At 39.4% G+C, this 24,346-nt stretch overlaps 1 protein-coding gene across 1 annotated transcript in view; it reads right to left on the bottom strand.

Moving 5' to 3' along the window:
• Nucleotides 1–24,346, bottom strand: part of thsd7ba (thrombospondin, type I, domain containing 7Ba) — a 333,528-nt gene that overhangs the window by 105,119 nt on the left and 204,063 nt on the right. Inside the window, exons 12-13 of the mRNA XM_036576800.1 lie at nt 16,904–17,036; nt 16,398–16,501 (exon numbers count right to left, since the gene is read on the bottom strand). Of these exons, the coding sequence (XP_036432693.1) occupies nt 16,398–16,501; nt 16,904–17,036 (237 nt within the window). The remainder of the gene's footprint in view (nt 1–16,397; nt 16,502–16,903; nt 17,037–24,346) is intronic.

Raw genomic sequence — 24,346 nt, forward strand, 5'->3', positions numbered from 1 at the left:
CTCTCTCTTTCTCTTTCGCAGAGCAGGTGACAGGAGTGACATTCTGACTGGAATGGTGGGCAGTCCATTTTTAGCACAATTATTTCCCCTCTCTCTCTCTCTCTCTCTCTCGCTCTTCTGTGTGTAGCACTCTAGCTATCACTTTATTTCTCCCCCCGTCGTTAACATTTTATTCTTATCTGGGCGTGTGACAGAGATCGGCTTTAATAATGCAGGCGCTTACAAAGGTGACAATGTTTGCTGACTGCTCAAAAGGACAAGCTGGGGAACTTTTTCGCCCCTTTTAAAAGAGCCTGTCAAACTTCCCGTCCGTTCACTTCAACACTCATTAACAGCACAGTTCGGGGCACAAAAGAGCCTACAGACCCCTCCACTGCTTTTCATCAGAATTAGTGCCTCACAGCAGTTTCTAATATTAGACTGGGATATGGGAGAAATCTGATTTCAACAAAATGACTTAGTATTGCTTTTTATAATAGCTAAATATACAGCAGTCTGCTCTTGCTAAGCCATGACATCAGATAATGGACAGAAATGACTGCCGTTGCAGCCTCACTGCCAAAAAACTGACTCGCAGCCAGTGTATGTAACACCCCCCTGGTTTTCGGGGGTCTCATGCCGTCTGGCTGCTAACTCACTCGCCATAGCAAGTCTCTGTTCTAGTGCGGTTCTGCGCTCTTCCTCACATTAACTGAGATCTTCCTCGTCTCCTCTTCTGTAGAGTCTCTGTTCTAGTGTGGTTCTGCACTCTTCCTCACACTAACTGAGATCTTCCTCGTCTCCTCTTCTGTAGAGTCTCTGTTCTAGTGCGGTTCTGCGCTCTTCCTCACATTAACTGAGATCTTCCTCGTCTCCTCTTCTGTAGAGTCTCTGTTCTAGTGCGGTTCTGCGCTCTTCCTCACACTAACTGAGATCTTCCTCGTCTCCTCTTCTGTCTTCAGTGTGAGAAATGAGGAACAGTCACTCTTCACTCCAAACTCTTGGGAAACTGGGCGAGTTTTCAGATTTACAGATCTGCTGCAGCTCATTGTAAAGTTTTTCAGAGGAATCCGGGCAGAGTTACAGTTTCTAGACTATGAAGGACCAACTGGGTGAACCAGTCTGCTACAGCGCCACCCTGAGGCAGAGCAGTGCTGCAGCTCTGGTTAGTTAAGAACACCAGAGACTGTAGCTGATTGTGGGTGAAGCAGATAAACAATGAGCTTCAGTGAATCTGGATTTGAGCGTCTATTTAACCCAAACGGACAGCGAGACGTCATAATAAGTTTATTTTCAGGGAACCCCAGAATTTTGACTTTGAGACATTTATGGGGTCCAAGTGGTTAATTAGGGGGTCCCAGACCCACCAGGTCCCCCTGTATTTCACACCTTTCTTGAAACAAGAGGAGAAATTGTACACAAACTAGTCAAGTTCACTGCTAAAAATGAGAGGTCAGCTCAACTGAAAATGATACAGTAACTGATTACATGGTTTTACTTGAGCTGACTCAACTTGAGGACACCAGAGTTCACACAACTCAAACTTCTTAGTTGAGTCAGAAATTCTCCCAGCTACTGTTTCTAAGTCTGCATCTCAGAAACTTTACTTAGTTCCTCCACTAGCTGGCGCTCCTTCTATCACACAGTCCCATCTGGCAGATTTTCCTCTTGGGCTTCTGGATTTAGACAGCTGTGGCATTGCTGAGATTCAAACTCACAACCTCCTGATGTTGGGATGAACTATTAGACAGCTGCACCACATGAGACGACGCCCCGCTTTAAAGTTAAAACAAATATTTCCTCCAATGTTTTAAACATTTGTAGACACAAAATCTGAGCTGCTTCATGTGTTTCTGAGTGGTGCATTGGACTAAGCCGTCACCCCAACAGGAGGTTGTGAGTTTGAGCCCCAGCGATGCCACAGCCATCCGTAAGTACATACCCAAGAGGAAAAATGTCTAGCAGGACTGTGTGAAGGAAAGAGTCCAGGCTGGTGGAGAAGGTCAGCATGAAAAACAAGTTTTTATTTAACTCACTGAGACGCAGAACTAAAAGATTCAGAGAACTTTTGACTCAACTGAGAAGTTTGAGTTGTATGAACTCCAGTCCTCAAAAAAAAAAGCCATGTAATCATTTACTATATCATTCTGAGTTGAGCTGATCTCGCATTTTTAACAGTGTTTTACTGACGGCTTTCTCACTTTTACTAAAGAACAAATCACAGCAGAGCTTTTTATAATCTCTGCTGTGTGAACACACCCTGTGCCTCCATCTTTTAACTATGTACATAATTGATCACACTGTTTTTCGAACATTTAAGATCTAAAATTGCTTTTGTCAGCCTGCTTTCACACATGACCTAGAACTGAGAGGAACATCGCTGCTGAGAGTGCTGCTGCAGCTGGACTGTGGGGTGATAATCCCAGATTGCATTAAGAAGACAGTGTGCACTGTGGTTACATTTGTGTGGATTAAGATTAGAAACTTATTTTAGATAAGCATGTAAAATACAGGAGGACTGAGTTCAAACCTCTCAGTTCATCCCAACACTGTCTAAAAACAGAACCTACAGGAAACAGCATGACCTGGACAGGAGGTCACATAACCCAGAGACAACAGCACAAACACTGTGATTTCCAATTTTCCCAGTAACACATGGGCTTTGCCTTTTATCATCCTCAAAATGTTTCTTCCAACTTCTATTTTTAGACATGGCTTTGTTTATGCTATATATGGCTTTGTTTATGCCTCACTCTTAACACTGGAGGAGGCTTTAGTACAGTACGCTTCACTTTACTTAGAGCGGACTAATACAACTTATGAGCTCTTATAACTTGCTAACAATTCAACTTATAATGTTAACAATTCATAATGTATAATGTACAATGTATTTTTATAAATATTTATAGCTATGTTTATAATGTCTTATGCATGCACTACACCATGTTATGAATGCATTTATAGATGCTTACAAAGGTGACATTCATAGAAAGTGTTACCAAAAAAAGTTAAATATACTTAAAAATTTTGTGTAAGTGGTTAAACCCCACTGTGTTAAGATATTTGGTTTAGTAATATGTACTTAAATTCAGGTAAATCATACTAAAGCAATTTGAGAAAATTTGAATTAGCTGGACTGATTATTTTTATGGATTGCTTCAAAAAAAAGTTCATTCACTTAAAAACATTATGTCAAGTGCTTCCACACAACTGTGTTCAGCAGCCTTTTAAAATACAACTATGTGCTCCAATATGCTCTAATAAAAGTAGAAAAGGAATATAAAGTTAATAGGTGTAAGTTAGACCTACATCATTTCTTGTTATTAACAGCTACTGAGCTGTCGTAGAGTGAAGCTAGAGTGATTTATTCATACAAGGACCAAAATTAGATTTTATAGCTCAACATTAAAGACATAGTTAACAATGTCATTCTTACAACCATTTACACATATCCATCTATTCAGCCTACATCAGTTAAGCCCCGCCCACTCTCACTGAGGCTATAAGGAGTGTTTCAGCCTGGAATGCTTTTGAACGAGGTGCAATAAAGGGCAGCCAATGGGAACAGAGCTCATTTACATATATCAGTCTTAAAGGCACAGTAACAACAACAGATAAAGACAGGCTGGAAATGATCATGTAAAGATGAGTTCTGCCTGTTTTTGGTATGTAAACCCACAAACTTTATAAGCTGACCACAGGGGGAGAAAATAAAAACAAGAAAAATATTTGATATGGGTTCTTTAAAATAGTACTCGCTGACCCCCTCCCTCTCAGCGCCGCACCTATTAGCAGATAAAATGATTTCATTGGTTTTTAATGAGACTGATAACAGAAATGGGTTTTTAATGGTTGAGAATCAGTGAAACAGCGAAGCTTCTGGGAATCTTAGCTTTAATTGTTTTGAGATAATTGTTGATGGTCTGTAAATAGCAGGAAGTTCTCTTCTCCTTAGCCGATGTGATCATGATCTTAATTGCACTAATTTCCATTGTTTGCAGCATATATACCCATCATGAAGGGTGTTTATTGTCCATATTTATATGTGTAGATTATAAACAATAAAACAACTTTAGTGTTAAATTAATATTTGAGTCAAACTGAACTCATCTCAACACCACTGGTTCATTCAGCACTGCACAGTTTGTCATACAGAGTCAGAAACCGTATAAGAAACAGAATTCAGACATCAAACAAGCTCTGCAATGAAAAAATGATATTTTGGCAAGTGAAATGATCTGAGGTTCAGTACAGCAGTCGCAACCCAAATGTTAAGAAAAGCCATTTTGTCCTTTGAAAAAAATCAAACCACAACATTTTATGTCCATTTTACCATCTTGGCTGTAAATATGCCTCAGTATGTGTTAATATGCTAGTATAGATTCAAAAAATGTAATATAAACCAAAACACAGACTTACTTTGCTCTGCTTTAAGCTTTAGCTCAGCTATAGCTGCTTTTCTCACATCTCCGGCAGGAAATCTTTCCTCAAAGTAGAGCAGTTTCGTGTAAAATATCTCTCAACGTTGAACTTTTTACGAGGCTGAAGTCACTTCTTATTCACCAGCTTCTTGTTCTAAGTTTCTCGTTCCAGCTTAAATGGTGCCAGAGGGGCCAGAATGTAAGTGCTGCACCATTTAAGGTGGAACAAGAAAATTCAAACTAGAACCTGGCGAATAAGAAGTGACTTCAGCCTGGTGACTTTTTAGTGTTTGACAGTTTCTCGTTTCAGATTAAACGTATCAGGAAACCAGCTGGAGTGATTATAAACGCAAATAAGTCCATTCATCTCCAAATTACAAATAACTCTAATTCTGCTGTGGAGCCGTAACAGGGCAGTAAAAGAGCCGCGTGTTGCCGACCCCTGGACTAGTGGATATGTCTAATATTATTTATGTTAAGATTGCTGTAAGCTGATTATAAGATTTGTAAATTTATTTCTAGACATTGTTTATGTGTTTAAAGTAATTTTATTAAGTAAAATAATCTCACCATATTGGCAGATAATTTTGTTATTTTAAGAAATAGGCTAAATTATCTACCTATATAGTAGTGTAGAAATAAGTTGGATAATCTTATAATATTCATACAACCACCTCAAAATGAGAAATAATAGATCTAAATTTAAGATTATTTCTTAGGTTAAGCTACCATTTTTGCAGTGTGGCTGACAACATTTGTGGCAAATTTGGATAAAATGATGCAGCCTTTGATTGAAGGTTGCATTTCTCAGCTGCATAAATTATAAGTACTGTCCCATCACAAAAGAACATGGAGGAGCCTTGAAATGTGGCCAAGAAATGTGTCCCCCTTTGGGCCAAATTCTGAGGATGCACTGATGTATCCTTCTCAGTCCTGAGTTCCCATGAGCCTCTGTGTCGCAAGCTACTAGAAATAGGATCAGAGCTGTGGAGGGAGAGCAGGAAAACTTAAATGTGTGTTGCCCTGATCTGTTATGAAAATTAGTACCAGTTTAGACTCTAAAAATCGGATCATCAGATAAAAAAATATTTCATGTAGTAATAAGTAACTGAACTAGTCTCATTCTCAAAAAAATACTTTGATCTAAAGACCCGATCATTCAAAGTATTTATTTAGGTTGAATAAAACTAGTTAAGTTACTTGTTACTACATAAAGTATTTTTAAGGTGGATCTAATGAGCCACTTCTTACAGTGTGTCAAGAAGAACCTCACTGAGAAAAGGAGACGGACACATCAAACAAAGAAGCTGAACAATGGACTGACCACCCCAGAGTCCAGACCTCAACACCACTGAATGTGTTTGATTACTTCAGAAAATCATCAACCAGCTTCTAAGACTGAACTTTGGAGGTGTGTCTGCAGATTCTTTGAGGAGCTGAAAGTGAGTCTCCTGAAAAAGAATGGAAGCTGGAATAAAGGGAAAGAGTGACTTACTGACACTCAGACAGCTGAGATTAGATTTAGCTGTTGAGGCTTCTGTGTGATTCTTAAATAAATAATTTGTACTTAATGGCCATTTTGTTTGTAAATAAAATAAAAAAAGTGTGTTCTTTTACTTTTACACAGTAATATAGCTGTCCAGATGAAACCTTGTATCTCCATTTTTTGTCATGTTTTTTACATAATTTGAAAAGGTCAGTTGTCCTTTATGTTGTGTCAAAATTGCATGATGAACAGACCAACAGAAATGGTCCACAATTACTTGGAAAAAAACATTTCTTCTTTTAATTCCATTAAAAGGTAAGAATTTTTTTCTTTCTCATGTAAAATTACCTTTTTGGAGATACAATGTTTTGTTCCAGTTGCTTTTTTAAGTGACAGATGCCAAAAAGACAAGTGATTACAAAGGACCACAGTGGTCCACCTCAGTTTGAAGCCTGCCTCTGATTGGTCAGAAGATCAGCCCTCATTGGTCCAAGAACTGTTTATGCTTTACTTTACTGTTGATCCTTCAACACAGTTTAACTATAAATGGTCTTAAACTCTGGAGTTAATGTAGAACTGCTAATTCACCCTTTAACCCTGAAGATCAGCGCAGACTGCTGGTCACCATAGCAACACAGTCTCATAGTAACTTGGTCTCACCTAGTTAGTAGCTAACGAAACGGCAAAGAGAGAGGTTTAAGATAAACATCGATAATTTGGAGATGAATGGACTTATTAGTGTTTATAATCACTCCAGCTGGTTTCCTGATACGTTTAATCTGCAATTAGAAACTGTCAAACACTAAAAAGTCGTGAGGCTGAAGTCAGTTTCTCGTTCACCAGCGTCTTGTTCAGATTTTCCCGTTCCACCTTAAATGGTGCAGCACTTACATTCTGGAGTGTTCTTAGGTGCGATTTAAGGTGGAACGGCAAAATTTGAACAAGAAGCTGGTGAATGAGAAGCGACTTCAGCCTCATAAAAACTGAACATCAAGAAACATTTTACAAGAAACTGTTCTACTTTTGCGGAAAAGTTTCCTGCTGGAGATGTGAGAAAAGCAGCTATAGCTGAGCTGAAGCTTAAAGTAGAGCAAAGTAAGTCTGTGTTTTCATTTATATTATATATTATAGCCTATACTAGCACACCAGCACATACTGAGACATATTTTACAGCCAAGATGGTAAAATGGACATAAAATGTTGTGGCTCCCAAGGTGGTTCTTAACATTTTGGTTGTCGGCATCTGCTCTATACTGTGTATATACTGTATACTGTGTGTGTGTGTGTGTGTGTGTGTGTGTGTGTGTGTGTGTGTGTGTGTTCTGAGTTGTTTTATTTATTGTTGATTATGTATTTTGCTATTTTCTGATCTTTCTGTAAAGTGACACTGGGCGAGATAAAGGCTCTATATAAATAGAACTAATTATTATTCTTATTGCTCTAAACAAAGCTGAAAATTTATAGATTTTCATTTTGGGTCAAAACCATTTTAAGCAAGTAAATGCGTGAATATGAGAACAGAGTCGTATGCAAAACACGCCCAGTCAAATTATGTGTTTTGTTGATCTTCTAAATGAAGATAAGACATCCTCTACAGAGAATACATTTAATATGACATTTTTCTGCGGTTATTTATTTATTTATTTATTTTTAATTTCCTGAGTTCTAACACATAGGAAAATAAATAAAACATATAATGTAAAATGCGCCATAACTTTTTCACAGATTTATTTTTATTTATTTATTTTTTTCCAGTGTGTTAAATTCAGTAAATAAACAGTAACTGTGCATTAAAATGTGCAGAAGCGTGTTCTCAGTAGAGGATGTGTTCACTTATTTACACTTATTTAAAACAAAAACAACATGGAAATTGGCCAGGGGCGCCCAAACTTTTGCATACGCCTGTACATCACATTTCAGTGGCTTTTTATTCAGTTTGTCTCATTTAAAGGACCCTACTAGGTAGAACAAGTCCTTTGCAGCGTCTTTAGCAGCAGCGGTCTGTGCAGGACCCTCCTCTGCAGCTGGTGCTGAACGATACTGAGGATTTATAACTGCAGCAGCGTCGGAACTCCTGACGCTGATCAGCTGAGAGGCCCAGTTTGAGGAGTTTGAACAGTGAGAGGTGAGGAAAGCAGCTATGGAGGTAAATAAAGGAGAGAGAGGATAAAAAACAAAAACAAACTCAAACTGAAATGAAACGAATGCCCAGGCTTATCTTCACCCTCAGCTGCAGTGTTGTGTGAATCCACATTAAGTATTTTTTAGGTTGAACCGATGAACCATTGTTACAGTGCAGCTCCACATCCTTTCAGACCCACAGCGCTGAGTCGTCTTCTCACAGTGGAAGGATGGACAGAAACACCTGTGGATGTTTTCAGATCTGAAGCAGCTTGATTTTCTCCTCTCTCTCAGAGATGAAAGCTTTCAGTGCTGTTTATCTGATGGGGGCAGTTTAAATCTAATCATCTTTAAGTCTTAAAATATTTCTACGGAGCCCCACTGGTGACATCCTGTATAAACAAAAATAATGTGTGGCCATGACTTAGCAAGGCGTGGGAACAAGATATTTAATTCGTGACCACGACTTAGTAAGGCATGGGGACGAGATCATAATGCGTGGCCATGACTTAGCAAGGCGTGGGAACAAGATATTTAATTCGTGACCACGACTTAGTAAGGCATGGGGACGAGATCATAATGCGTGGCCATGACTTAGTAAGGCGTGGGAACAAGATATTTAATTCGTGACCACGACTTAGTAAGGCATGGGGACGAGATCATAATGCGTGGCCATGACTTAGCAAGGTGTGGGAACAAGATATTTAATTCGTGACCACGACTTAGTAAGGCATGGGGACGAGATCATAATGCGTGGCGATGACTTAGTAAGGCATGGGAACAAGATATTTAATTCGTGACCACGACTTAGTAAGGCATGGGGACGAGATCATAATGCGTGGCCATGACTTAGTAAGGCGTGGGAACAAGATATTTAATTCGTGACCACGACTTAGTAAGGCATGGGGACGAGATCATAATGCGTGGCCATGACTTAGCAAGGCGTGGGAACAAGATATTTAATTCGTGACCACGACTTAGTAAGGCATGGGGACGAGATCATAATGCGTGGCGATGACTTAGTAAGGCGTGGGAACAAGATATTTAATTCGTGACCACGACTTAGTAAGGCATGGGGACGAGATCATAATGCGTGGCCATGACTTAGTAAGGCATGGGAACAAGATATTTAAGTCATGTCCATGACTCAGTAAGGCATGGGAACGAGATCATAATGCATGGCCATGACTTAGCAAGGCGTGGGAACAAGATATTTAATTCGTGACCACGACTTAGTAAGGCATGGGGACGAGATCATAATGCGTGGCCATGACTTAGTAAGGCATGGGAACAAGATATTTAAGTCATGCCCATGACTCAGTAAGGCATGGGAATGAGATCCTAATGCCTGGCCATGACTTAGCAAGGTGTGGGAACAAGATCCTAATGCATGTCCACAACTTAGTAAGACATGAGACTGAGATCCTAATGTGTGTCCATGACTTATTAAGCTGTAGGAACAAGATATTTAAGTTATGACCTTGACCTAGTAAGGCGTGGGAACGAGATCCTAATGCATGGCCTTGACTCATCGTTAATAAGGCGTGGCCGGGCATTATTTTTATTTATATGGTATGTCACCAGCAGGGCTGCATATATATACAATATTTCTCCTGCAGAGATTGTTGTAGCTTATTGCAAGATTATTTAGCTTATTTCTAGACATTTTTACCCGTTTTAAGTCATTTTATTGAGTAAAATTATCTCACTCATTATCTCAAAAATATATGCCTGTATAGTGAGATAATTTTACTCAATAAAATTACTTAAAACAGGTAAAAATGTCCAGAAATAACCTGAATAATAAGTGCACAACCATCTGAACAGAAATATTCCATAGATCAACTGGAATTAAGATAATTTCGCTTGACAAGATACTATTTTTTGCAGTGAGGCTGTTTTTATAGTAGGTTAAATAAATGAAAAGTGGTCTCTGACTTTTTCTCCATACTGTAGATGTAAAGAATATAAGGCAGTAATTCTTCAGTCCGCACTAACACTTTATTTTTACTGTTATAAAAACGGACTTTTCCTTCTTTAAATAAAGCCACTCAGCTCCTCCTCGTGTTTCACTCCTAATGTTTCATACATAAACAAACAAATATTCAAGCTGCGTCCTGATTTAAATAATGAGGTGAGCTAGAGAAGCACTTACAGAACTTATAGATAAAGAAACCGCAGCGGTGGATTAACTGAGTCTTTGTTTATTTTTATACGGGTGTTTTAAACAACGTGAGGTCGCAAACAGTTCAGCTAAGAACCGGCACAGGATCAAAGTAACATACTCTAAATATGGTCAGTGGTCTCAGCTCCGCTCATATAAGTCATACAATAAGTCTTATTATAAGTTTTATAATAACCAGCAGAGTGTGGATCTTCACAATCTCCTCGTGCCAAGACGCCTGTTCCCACATTCTTATTATATCTAATGAACGGCCTCATTAATTTTAATGAACACACTGAATATCTGCCGTATTTCTGACCTTTGACTTTGTGTAAAAATGTCATCTTTATTCCATTGTGCCGATCGCCGCTCTGACAAACCAGGGAAGGTCAACAAAATGTCATCCATTTCAGGCAAAGCGCTAATAACATCAGATGAAATGATTCTGCTACTTCACTGAGTAGAAAAGTCATCTTCACACTGTAGAGGAGTTAAAAATATCAAATAACGGAGGAATGTGTTCATATACAGACCAAATTAGACTCCACAGCTCAGCGTTAAAGGGATACGCTCTTAAAAATGATGGTTCTACAGGGGTTCTTTTGGTTCTTTTGTTTTACCCAACAAGATTGTATCACAAACGTCACTGTATTTCATTTAAACAACACTGAGTTTCACTCAGTTCTAGATATTTGCTGAGTAATTTTAGTGAAAATAAAACCAACAGCAGTGCAGTTTCATTTTCTGAATGTGGGGGTTTTAAAGTTGCTATGGCAACAAACTAAACTAAATTGCAGTAAGTTTATTCAATTCAAAAAGGCCGTTTGAGTGAACAAAATCATCCAAAACATTTCCTCGACTAAAAATAGTTGAGTAATACATGGGATTCATTCAGTTTTATTATGTTATGTTAGTTTATGTTTAAAAACACATACTTCCTAGTTATTATTTATAAGTACAAAGTCCTTGTTTTTATTTTTATTATGATATTATCAAAGACGATGCATTGACTTATTAACTCATTAATCAGCAACAACCTGTCAACTGACCAGGGGTGCCTAAACTTTGCATACGACTGTGTTAATTAAACATCCATTGCTCGTTGGCTACGTTAGCCTCAAATTAGTGTTGAAACTGAAGACACAAACTTTAGACACTAAATATGTGTTGACTAATCGAGTGTATTTGGGGTAAAGGGGTTTGGGGGGGCTGTAAATTAGATTTTTTCCCCATAACTGTTCCTTTAAATGGTAAAAGTCTTTAATCTACTCAAAAATAACTGTTAATTCATGGACTTTTCCCCTCAGAGCTTTAGCACAGTGTCCTTCCTCAAGGACGGAGAGGCTGTTGTGCAGAGTAGAGACAGTCAGTGTGAATTTGCATTCAAAGGCTGAATAATGTGGACATAATGTGAGGAGCTCCATTACACTTCCAGTGTTGACTACAAAACACACTGGAGAGATTCTGATGTGTGTTTAAAATTGACTCTGAATTCTTGTCATTAGTCATGATGGTCAGAAAATAGCCTGATTTATTCACTTAGCATAAAAAAGGAAATTTCTGTGATTGAGAGAGACTTTATTATCTTTTTATAGCACCGTGCTGCCAAATTATGAGTCAGTGTGCTGAACTTGCTCTCTCCTCATAGTCTATATTTGTGTTTATTTAACTAGGCCAGGTTATTATTGGAGTTTCTGTTCATGAATCTTGCAGGTTCTCTGGCCACTCAGTAAACTGCCAATGTCCAAAAGTATCCAAAGCTGAAATGTTTTGCCATACAGACATTTTTCTGCTGCATGTCACTGGATTATCGGCTCATTTCTGAGCCAAAATATGACTATCGCAACCTACAATCCAACACTGTGCACTGAACTGACATCATAACACTGTGTCCAGCAAGCAGAACCAAAATGCTTCCATTATAATCAATGAATTGCACGGTACTCTTGACGGACGTCCCGTTTCTATTTTTGCTGCATCACATCGCTCTGCCATTCCACTTCAGAATGGAGGACTGAACATAAACACAGACTGTCTCAACACATTTATTGGAACTCATATCTTCTTTAGAGAAAGAGAACCCACTGCTTGCAGCGTTAGGGTTTTTGTGAGGCCACGGCTACGTAACCACCTTTGAAACGTCCACACAGTCCAGATCAGGCAGAGAAGCTTTTCAAGCGTTTCACCCCACTTGACTTACGCAATTAGGATTCATTTACAATCTGAGTTTAGTTTACAATCAAGTCATATGTCTTCAGAATCACTGAGGTATTTTCAATACTTGCAGTCACAGTTAACCTGCAGTGCATTTCAAAAGGTTGCGTTTTGTCCATCCACATAAAAAAAAAAACATTTTCTAACTCTCTCTAAGTCTTACACCCTGTCCAATCCTCCCTCCCCATCACCCCCAACACAACCCCAGTCTAGAACTCTTATTTTGAATCATGTCTGTCCTACATGCACCACTTTGCACTTGTATTATTTGCACTGGAACTATTACTGATAACCGTGTGTGTGAATATGTGCTGACTGGTTTATATCTGTTGATTCCTGATATTAATTTGACTATTTTTACTATTTTATTTTATTTGTCTTATTGAACATCTATTTCACTCTACTTTGTTATCACTGTTCTCCTATACTACAGGGCTTATGGAGATGCTTCACTGTTTCATTGTTTTACACAATTTGGACTCTTAACGAAAACTGGACGTAGGGACCACATCAGCCCAGTGCTGACCTCTCTTCACTGGCTGATGAACTGACCTACTGACTTACAATTACAATACAGGTGCTCGACTTTCAGTGCACAAAACAACATTTTAATGTGGACGAGAGGCCAAAATGTAGAAGAAATCTATGCTTTCAAAAAACTATCTGGATAGGTGTGGACGGGGCCTCAGACTACAGATGTTAAATATGGGGGTGAAACACAACCTGTTATTCCCAACCCAGTCCCCACGGCCCCACAGACAGTCCACATTTTTGCGCTGACCTAACTCACAGCACACGTGGGTGAATGTAAAACCACAGCTGGGCAGCTCCATCAGAAAAGCAGCACTTGCTACTGTATAAAAACTGAGTTTATACACTGATGCTAAATAAAGTAGCCAGGATACTCACCCACTTTAGTTGTGGTTTGCTTTGACTTGACATGCATTTGACGTTTCCAGTGTAGACATCCTGACAGCTTTCTGACATAACGCGAAACCGTATTTGGATGCTTGCTCGCAGTTACGACACTGTGTGGGATTGATCTCACCAAAATACCCCAGCAGGTTTGTCCAGTGTGGTGGTTTAGGGGCTTTTTATGCAGTCTGAGTAGCATTTTGTTCACCACAGGGTCCAAAAACGGTTCCATGAGTTTTAACATGAGCATGGCGCCGACTACAGAACGACAACATGACTACTGAGGTCTATTAGCGGATTCAGCTACTTTAAGGTGCATCCATTGCTCATACAGGCACTCACAGCTTGTATAATCTACATAGAAAAGTACTGACTAATAGAATTGGACGCTCCGGATCAGCGGCACATGACCCTAAGGTCACCACGCCCAATGCCAAGTGTGGGCCAGAGAGGTATATAGGCCCCAGGGCTGTGGAGCAGTGGAACTGTGTTCTCTGGAGTGATGGAGCTCCATCCAGTACCTTTGGGATGAGTTAGTGATCCAGAACTGACCATCCAACATCAGTACCTGACCTCACTAATGCTCAATCAAATCCTCACAGCAAAGTTCAACATCTAGTGTAAAGCCTTTCCAGAAGAGTAGAGGCTGTGATGTTTGCAACTATTTCAGGATGTTCATGCATATTTTAAGCAGTTTTATCATACAGTAGTGAAACACATCTTACACATAATTTTGCTTCTTTTAAGAAATTAATAAGTAGCCAAAATGTCTAGAAACAGGTTTAATAACCTTCCTACTCTCTTCATTCTCTTCATTCTCTTGGTGAGAAACGGTGGATGTTGCCTGTGTATTCAGTGCTGTGTGTACGCTGTTCTGGATAAGGCCGTGAGCTAAATGAGTGAATGTAAATGTAATATTGAGGTAATAACCGCTCTGTGATTTGCTGCGTCGTCCTAAAATGGAAGCAGACAGGTTTTAATTTGCGCTGAGGGCTGTGATTCACCGGAACTGCGCTATAAATCTGTATCTGTGGAATCCGCTGAGGGTCAAAGGGCCATTAAACGCCTCTCGAATGCCTGTGTTTATTTACGACCAGCAGAGACCGTATACGTCAGAGTGAAGTGCTTCTAGACGCAAGATATACGAACAAGGCGGCAAACGCGGATGTGTGAGTGAATCAGTCAGCACAGCCTGAATAGCTCAGGGAACGACGCAGGTTTGAGCCTGTCTTACAATTTTCTTATCATATATAAAATTTAATACAATATGTTTTCTATTCTCTCTATGTATTTTACCAGATTTTACATATTACTGAACTCTTATGTCTTTTTCCCCCCTGTATATTTTGGACTTTCTTGTTGACTTTCCTTCACTATATTTTGCTTTTTACTAAATTTTATCATTTTTTTGTCTGTTTTTTCATTTTATTAAATATCATTGTCTTTTTTCTCCTCTGTATTTCACATTTTACTAAACTTAGTTTTTCCCTTATATATTTTACTTTTTATTATTATTATTATTATTATTATTATATGCTTTAAAGTGTTCTATATATTTTCAATATATGCATTTTATATTTTGTTAAATCTGATTGTCTTTTTCCAATTGTGTTTTGTTTTTTTATTATTAAATTTTATTGCCTTTTTCCTCATATATTTTGCGTTTTATTCTTTACTTGTTAATTATTTTTTGCTTTTATGCTTTAAAAATTTTCCCATATGTAATTTCAATGCATGTATTTATACTTTGTTAAATCTGATTGTTGTTTTCTCTTTTTTGTATATTATGAAAGTTTTTTCCACTCTTTATTTTCATTTTACTCATTTTTGTCTGTTTCTTCTCTCAAATATGTTTTGTACTCAATTTCTTGTCTTTTATTTCTTTTTTCTTTTCACTTTCCTTTATTTTTATTCTGTCTGTTAAACACTAACTTGTTCATAGAAAAGATAATAGAAAGATCAGTCAACACCATTATTTTTACTGGACTGCGCACTTCATGATTCTTTGATGATTATTTTTGCCACTTATGTTTCTCTAAGTGACGATTTTAAACACACTCTGTTCTGGCACACACACACACACACACACATCAGCCCTCATGTACAGGCAACATATAATCATATACATGTCTAAATAACACAGTGCTGAAAATCACAGCACAGTCAAAGGGAGCAAACACTGCAAATACAAAGCCATCATTCGAAAATGAACCACATGTTTCTCCACAGCGTCACATAAATGAACCATTAGGGAATCAGAAGACTGTCACGTTAAGAAACGGAGTGCACTGCAATGAGTTCATACATTTCATCTGGTTAACACACCCTGTCCACAGTTACAGACTGTAGCTCATATGTTGACCTACATATTGTACATCCATCCACTATTCCTTCATCAATGGTCAGTTTCTGACCACAGAGCTGCTCTGGCCTGGATATTATTTGGGTGGTGGTCAACTTAGCAGTGACACTGACCTGTTTAAAAACTCCAACACACGCACCAGCACCACACACACTACCATGTCACTGTCACAGCTGTGCTGAGAACAAACCACCATCCAAATAATATCTGGACAACAGCAATCAGTGACAAGGTAGGTGTTTCTAATAAAGTGGCCACTCAGTAGAAGTACAAGGTAGGTGTTTATAATAAAGTGGCCACTCTGGAGGTACAAAGTAAGTATTTCTAATAAAGCGGCCAGTGAGTGAAAGTACAAGGTAGGTGTTTCTAATAAAGTGGCCAGTTAGAGGAAGTATGAGATGGAAGTTTCTAATAAAGTGGCCAGTAAGAGGAAGTATGAGGTGGAAGTTTCTAATAAAGTGGCCAGTTAGAGGAAGTATGAGGTGGAAGTTTCTAATAAAGTGGCCAGTTAGAGGAAGTATGAGGTGGAAGTTTCTAATAAAGTGGCCAGTGAGTGGAAGTACAAGGTAGTTGTTTCTAATAAAGTGTCCAGTGAGCAGAGGTACAAGGTGGGCATTTCTAATAAAGTGGCTGGTGAGTGGATGCGCAAGATAGGTGTTTCTAATAAAGTGGCCAGAGAGTGTAATTGCATTATGATTTTCGAATGTGGTTTATTTCTGTGTTTTATTTTTTTACCTCTTGTCTCCAGGCCTCGTCCGCAGGACTCTCCGGCTCCAGCCATCCCCTGCCGGACAGAATCTGGCACCAGTGTGCACGAATGCCATTTATGTGTGGTCCACCTGAGAGGAAACAGGCAGATTCACAGCGGCACAAAACATCTGAACTGTTGCCAACAGCTAAACCGCTAATACCTTGTTTTACACTGCAGGTGTTTAACATGCAAATAGAAGGAGCCCAAAATGTTTTCGCGACATGCAAATGTGTAAATATTCACACAAAGTCAGATATGCACAGGACAGAGGCAGCCTAGTGCGTCTAATTACACCACCAACTGCTTAAAATTTAATTAGCGCTCTGGGAGGATATTATTGGCTGGATGATAATGAATGCGAAACTGTATTCTCTGTCTTTGTGTTTGAGAACGTTAAGCGCAGTGTGACGAGCTGCGGCTGCAGAGTAAACTCTATAAAGCAGGAAGAGTGAGTGCTGAGTTAAGAAGGTGAAGGGGGTTTGAAAGTGACCTGTAGGTGGGACACACAGGCAGGGCTTCACACTCTCTCTCCTCAAACAGCGTGTCTGGACACTCCTGACCGCCACCGGACGCATGCTGGACGATGGTCCTGTAGCGCGACTGAGTGGGTATGGAGGCGTTAACTAACAGAGAAAAACACAAACACAGAAAAAAACATTAAAGATAGACAGACAGACAGACAGACAGGCTTTTAGATAGACAGACAGATAGACAGATAGATAGACAGATAGATAGAAAGATAGATAGATAGACAGACAGACTTTTAGATAGACAGATAGATAGATAGACAGAGAGCCAGACAGATAGATAGATAGATAGATAGATAGATAGATAGATAGATAGATAGACAGATGGATAGATATACAGACAGACAGTTAGAAAGATAGACAGATAGATCAATAGATAGATAGATAGATCAATAGATCAACAAACAGACAGATAGATAGATAGATAGACAAACTGATGGACAGACAAACTGACAGACAGATAGACAGATAGATAGATAGATAGACAGACAGACAGACCAAGAGAGAGCCAGAGAGCCAGATAGACAGACAGACAGACAGAGAGCCAGATAGACAGACAGTTAGAAAGATAGATAGATAGACAGACAGACATCATTTGTAATAACTGTGTAGTATCACATTAACAATACACATATATACCCATGGATGGATAGATACATACATAGATGTGTAATTACACATTTACAATACCCACACCAGTGTGATGTATTCACTGTTACAGATGGATTGTTGTAGTTCAGTGTATGTAATTCTGAATGTGTGTCAACTTCAGTTTGTACTGTTACTACACAAGTGTATCTTGATAGCTGCAGTGTTATGCATGTGTTGTGACATGGTAACCAAAGTTATACCTTCAGCACTGTGTGAATCTGAACTGATACACATAATCATGTATTATTAACCTGTAACTACACAGTTATTAGCAACAGTAAAACGCAGGGCCATGTTCTTTCACTAGATTATCTCAGGAAGTTTTGTGTAACACACTGAAAATGCCTGTTACAGAGTCTGAAGCGGTTCACTGCCGTCCCTCCTCACTCTGCAGACTGAAGCTCTCACATTTTCACTGGTTCACTTTAACACTCGTAATGCGGGCTGTGTAACTCAGAACTCAGAGGAGAGAAGGGAGACGTGTCAGAAGGTTGTTGGTGTTGCTCCAAGAGGACATATAAAACCTACACAATGTACATGCTTACAAGAAGCTTGATCACCAGTATGGGTTTAATAACATGCACCTGAATGACAGGACATATTTACATTTACTGAAGACTTCAGACTAAATTCTCATTAATCAGACACTTAAAAGAAATGTAGAAGAATCTGATACACATTGTTCCAGATGAGATAATGAGCAGGACAACACTATGAGTAACTAAAGCAGTGCTAAGATAATTGCAGACTATAATTAACCAGCGCGGCACCTGCGCTACACAGCTGAGGAGCGTTCGGTCTGAAGGAAGGTCAATACCTCCCTGGCTGTAGGTTGACTCACTGCATGAATAAATGATGGGCTCTGACTCTGCCTGTCTAAACATGCCGGTGTGACTCCTGCGCTGGAGCTGTTCGCTGCTCTTTGGGTTTGGACCCTGAATTGACATAATGGCTTCATTTGGCAGCTGCTGTAAGGCTCATTACACAATCCTAATTACTAAGGAATGAAAATAGTGCAATTAAGAACATGATCGCGTCAGCTGAGGAGTAAAGGACGGTCTGCTATTTACAGACCCAACATCGGCCATTTCAAAAACAATCAGCTCCGTCTGATTCCCAGAAGCTTCGCTATTTTGTTCTTGGCCATTAAAAATCTATTTGTTCCTTGACTTTTTTGCATCAGTGTCATGAAATCATTTTATCTGCTAATACATGCATCACTGACAGGGGCCTGCGGGAAAGTACGGCAACTATTTTAAGGGAATAGTTCAGTGAAACTATAGGACACAGGTTCCCCACTTCCAGGCTGCGGACCAGAACTGGGCCATGGCTAATTTGACACTGGGCCACTGGGCTGAATCAGTGATATCCTCACTGTGTAAATATTATTGTAGATGTCATTAACATCATTGTAATAATGTAATAAACTAATTTATAGGTTATATATTTTTTTCTTGTATTTTATTGTTTGTGTGGCATTATAGGGCCAAAAACAGTCATCAGTTATGTTTATATGGCCATTTTCCAATGACTGTTTTCCCTAAGAATTAAACTGGCTATTTTTGTTACTGTGCCTTTAAGACGGATGTGTACATGAGCTCTGTTCTGATTGGCTGCCCTGTATTGAACCTCATTCAAAAGGCTGTCGGGGATGAAACACTCCTTATAACTTCTGTGTGTATGGGCGGGGCTAAACTACTATTGACTGAATAGGCAAGTATGTAAATTAGTTACTTTCTGCGACATCACAAAAAACAATGAATTCAAAGTGGCTCTTTTTGCAGCTTAGTTTCCATATATGGACTGTATGGAGTGAACGGTGTGTTTACACTACATCAAACTCATTTCAGAAAAGTGATGGATGTTTTTGAAAATATGGGCCTATTAATAAAATTTTAAATCTATATCAGCCTACGTCACATCCCTACATGGCCGCATAGTTTGTTATTGTCTGCCTTCAGCTGATGACTGACGTATATGATAAAACCAAAAATGTGAAACATTTTTATTTTTTTATTGGGGCGACAAACATGAAAAAAACATCAAAGACAAGAACGAAAATGAAACTAAGAACAAAGAGTACTGGAAACTATGATGGCAACTAGATAAAATATGGTCACTAAGCCTATTAATGCACAATGGTTTGTAGCAAGAAGCTAGAAAATGAGGCTATGAGGTTATCAGTCTATTTCCTCCTATTTGGAGATAAAACATTCAACGGCCAAATATAGGCTAATCATGTGCCGATCTGCCCCCTTGCTCACCCAGCAGTGTGTCAAAACCACTGTGGGCTGCAGTTCAGCCTGCATTGTTAAAAAGTTTGTGAACACCTGCTGGATGACCTGCTGTTATCTATAAAAACAGGAAAACATTCAGGCAGAACTTGGGCTTTTATAAAGGTTATAAAAAGCGTGTTTATTGATAATATTTCACAGAGCTTTGGAAGCCACTCTTTACTGTAGGTCACCATAAAGCCACATGATACCTACAGTGGTGTGAAAAAGTGTTTGCCCCCTTTCTGATTTCTTATTCTTTTGCATGTTTGTCACACTTAAATGTTTCAGATCACCAAACAAATTTAAATATTAGACAAAGATAACACAAGTAAACACAAAATGCAGTTTATAAATGAAGATCTTTATTATTAAGGGAAAAAGAAATCCAAACCTACAGGGACCTGTGTGAAAAAGTGATTGCCCCCTAAACCTAATAACTGGTTGGGCCACCCTTAGCAGCAACAACTGCAATCAAGCGTTTGCGATAACTGGCAATGAGTCTTGGGCCACTCATCTTTGCAGGATTGTTGTAATTCAGCTACATTGGAGGGTTTCCGAGCATGAACTGCCTTTTTAAGGTCGTGCCACAGCATCTCAATAGGATTCAGGTCAGGACTTTGACTAGGCCACTCCAAAGTCTTAATTTTGTTTTTCTAAAGCCATTAAGAGGTGGACTTGCTGGTGTGTTTTGGATTGTTGTCCTGCTGCAGAACCCAAGTGCGCTTCAGCTTGAGGTCACAAACAGATGGCTGGACATTCTCCTTCAGGATTTTTTGGTAGACAGCAGAATTCATGGTTACATTTACCACAGCAAGTCTTCCAGGTCCTGAAGCAGCAAAACAGCCCCAGACCATCACACTACCACCACCATACTTTACTGTTGGTATGATGTTCCTTTTCTGAAATGCTGTGTTACTTCTACGCCAGATGTAACGGGACATACACCTTCCAAAAACTTCAACTTTTGTCTCATCAGTCCACAGAGTATTCTCCCAAAAGTCTTGGGGATCATCAAGATGTTTTCTGGTAAACCTGAGACGAGCCTTTATGTTCTTTTTGCCCAGCAGTGGTTTTCGTCTTGGAACTCTGCCATGCAGGCCATTTTTGCCCAGTCTCTTTCTTATGGTGGAGTCATGAACACTGACCTTAACTGAGGCAAGTGAGGCCTGCAGTTCTTTGGATGTTGTTGTGGGGTCTTTTGTGACCTCCTGGATGAGTCGTCGCTGCGCTCTTGGGGTAATTTTGGTCGGCCGGCCACTCCTGGGAAGGTTCACCACTGTTCCACGTTTTCACCATTTGTGAATAATGGCTCTCGCTGTGGTTCTCTGGAGTCCCAAAGCTTTAGAAATGGCTTTATAACCTTTTCCAGACTGATAGATCTCAATTACCTTGTTTTTCATTTGTTCCTGAATTTCTTTGGATCACAGCATGATGTCTAGCTCTTGAGGATCTTTTGGTCTACTTCACTTTGTCAGGCAGGTCCTATTTAAGTGATTTCTTGATTGAGAACAGGTGTGGCAGTAATCAGGCCTGGGTGTGGCTAGGGAAATTGAACTCAGCTTTCCAAAGATGTGATAAACCACGGGGGGCAATCACTTTTTCACACAGGGCCCTGTAGGTTTGGATTTCTTTTTCCCTTAATAATAAAGACCTTCATTTATAAACTGCGTTTTCTGTTTACTTGTGTTATCTTTGTCTAATATTTAAATTTGTTTGGTGATCTGAAACATTTAAGTGTGACAAACATGCAAAAGAATAAGAAATCAGAAAGGGGCAAACACTTTTTCACACCACTGCATATAAAGTCAGTAAATGCAGTAATGCGGTCGCTGTACCGGACTGTAGTGGTGAAGAGGGAGCTGAGCCATAAGGCGAAGCTCTCTGTTTACCGATCGGTCTACATCCCGACCCTCACCTGTGGTCATGAGCTGTGGGTAATGACCGAAAGAATGAGATCATGAATGCAAGCGGCGGAAATGACCTTTCTTCGCAGGGTGGCGGGCTACACTCTACTTGATAGGGTGAGGAGCTCGGCCATCCGGGAGGAGCTCGGAGTAGAGCCGCTTCCCGGTGGGGGTGTACCAGGCACGGCCTACCGGAACAAGACCCCGGGGTCGTCCTAGGACCCGCTGGAGGGATTATATCTCCAAGTTGGCCTGGGAGCGGCTTGGGGTCCCCGGGAATGAGCTGGAGGAAGTTGCGGGGGACAGGGTCATCTGGGATTCTCTGCTCTCCCAACTGCTACTGCGACCCTATCTGGACTAAGTGGTTAACGATGATGATGATGATGATGTATATAAAGTCATCAAGAAAACTCACAAACTTGCAGAAACTTTAATAAAGTGTTTAGAATTGTTTTGTTTTATTTTCTAGTTTTCTGTTCTTGTCCCTTTGTTTTAGGTTGTTATTCATTGTTGAGCATTTCAAAAAGCTCCTAATGCTCAGTTCTTGTGCTGACATTACTTCCAAAGGCAGTTTTGAACTGTAGTGAGTGATGCAACAGAGGATTTTTAAGCGCTACACTCTTCAGCACTCACCGGCCCCACAGTTTTAACGGTGTACTGCTTCGTGGCTGAGCTGTTGCTGCTCCTAAACACTTCCATCTCACAATAATAGCGCTTACAGTTGACAGGGGCAGATCTAGCAGGACAGAAATTTCACTAACTGACTCGTGGCAGAGGTGGCATCCTATGACAGTGCCATGTTTAAAGTCACTGAGCTCTTCAGGGCGACCCTCTACTGCCAGTGATTGTCTATGGAGACTGCAAGGCTATGTGCTTGATTATGTGTCCACGTACTCAGATGTTAGGTCAACATCAAAGTTGGCAAATGCTATTTATATGATAAAATATGTGTATTAAAGTAATTGTTATGTCAGGTCTATGTCAGTAGGCATATGTCTATGTCATTTAGGCTTATGAACGCTGCACTACAGTAAAGTGTTCCTTGCTAGAGATGACTTTTCACATGGTTTTAAGCAGATGAGTGATGACCCAGGCATGCAGTTAGCACCATGCTAACTGGTGGGGCCTAAGCTTCCTTTAATTGTTAGCTATATTAGCCTCATAACGCCAGTGAACCCTCAGACTCTAAACATGTCTTGGCATGACAGAATTCACTTGTGGGAAACAGGAGAAACATTTCAAAAGAGATTTTCTGCTGAACTGTTTTTTAAGCCGTGCAGGTTGTTGAGCAGAAGCTCCGTATCCAGAAAAACTGCAGGGGTATGTGATGACACACCACAGCGTCTTAGTGTGTGAGCCTCACACGGAACACTCTAATCTCTAACGCCGCATCGCATTCATTACTCACGCAAAGCCGGTCTCCATGGAGGCATCACATTTCCATTTTTTTAATAACAAACTCTATAACTTTAATCTCTTCAGTCTTCAGAGAATAAAACGGAGATCACTCCATTAGGGAAGAGCTCGCAGGTGGAAATGATGTTTGGCAGTCAGCATGGCGGGCGAGCGAGGGGGATATTGTTTATTTATTTCTTATTTTTGCAGTGATATTTACTGTATTTTTCTTTGTCAGGTATTTCCTTTTATTCCATTTGTATTTTGCCATATTTTGTCATTTTCAGTCATTTTTACTTTGTACTTTGTTTGTAATCTTCCTGTTTCAGTCTTCTTGTAAGTCAGGCTGTATAATATTTAAATGTAGTTTATTGTTAAACTAAAATGAGTGTCATTACTGAGTCAGGAGAAAAAACACAGCATGGTAAGTGTGCGCTGCTGTGAGTCTCGGTGTCAAGTCTGAAAATCATTTTAAAGTCAGAGGTACGAGGACTGGTTTAGTGGAGTTTCTCAAACAACTTCATACATCTCAACCAGAGAGGGCAAATCCCCAAATCTTACATAGTGCTGCATTAAGTTTCTGTAGAGTAGCTCATAGTAGTTACTGAATAATTTAGAGCAGATACTGAATAATAACTTAGCTACTGAATAATTCACAGTAGGTACTGAATAATTGATTATAATTACAGAAAAAAAAAATCATACTAGATACTGAATAATTCATAGTAGATACTGAATAATTCTTTATGGACACTGAAATATTCATAGTAGGTACTGAATAATTCATAGTGGATACTGGATAATAATTTATTACAGTTACTCAAAAGTCATTGTAGATACTGAAAAAGTAATTATGGATACTGAAAAACTAATTATGAATACTGAGAAATTCATAGTAGATACTGAATAATTCATAGGAGATACTGAATAATTCATAGTAGATACTGAATAATTCTTTATGGACACTGAAATATTCATAGTAGGTACTGAATAATTCATAGTGGATACTGGATAATAATTTATTACAGTTACTCAAAATTCATTGTAGATACTGAAAAAGTAATTATGAATACTGAGAAATTCATAGGAGATACTGAATAATTCATAGTAGATACTGATGCCTGAAGCAATGCCAACAACTTATTTTACACGCCTCCCTTCTTCACCCTCTTTCGTGGTC

The sequence above is a fragment of the Colossoma macropomum genome, unplaced genomic scaffold, assembly GCF_904425465.1.
Source record: "Colossoma macropomum unplaced genomic scaffold, Colossoma_macropomum, whole genome shotgun sequence".
NCBI lineage: Eukaryota > Metazoa > Chordata > Actinopteri > Characiformes > Serrasalmidae > Colossoma > Colossoma macropomum.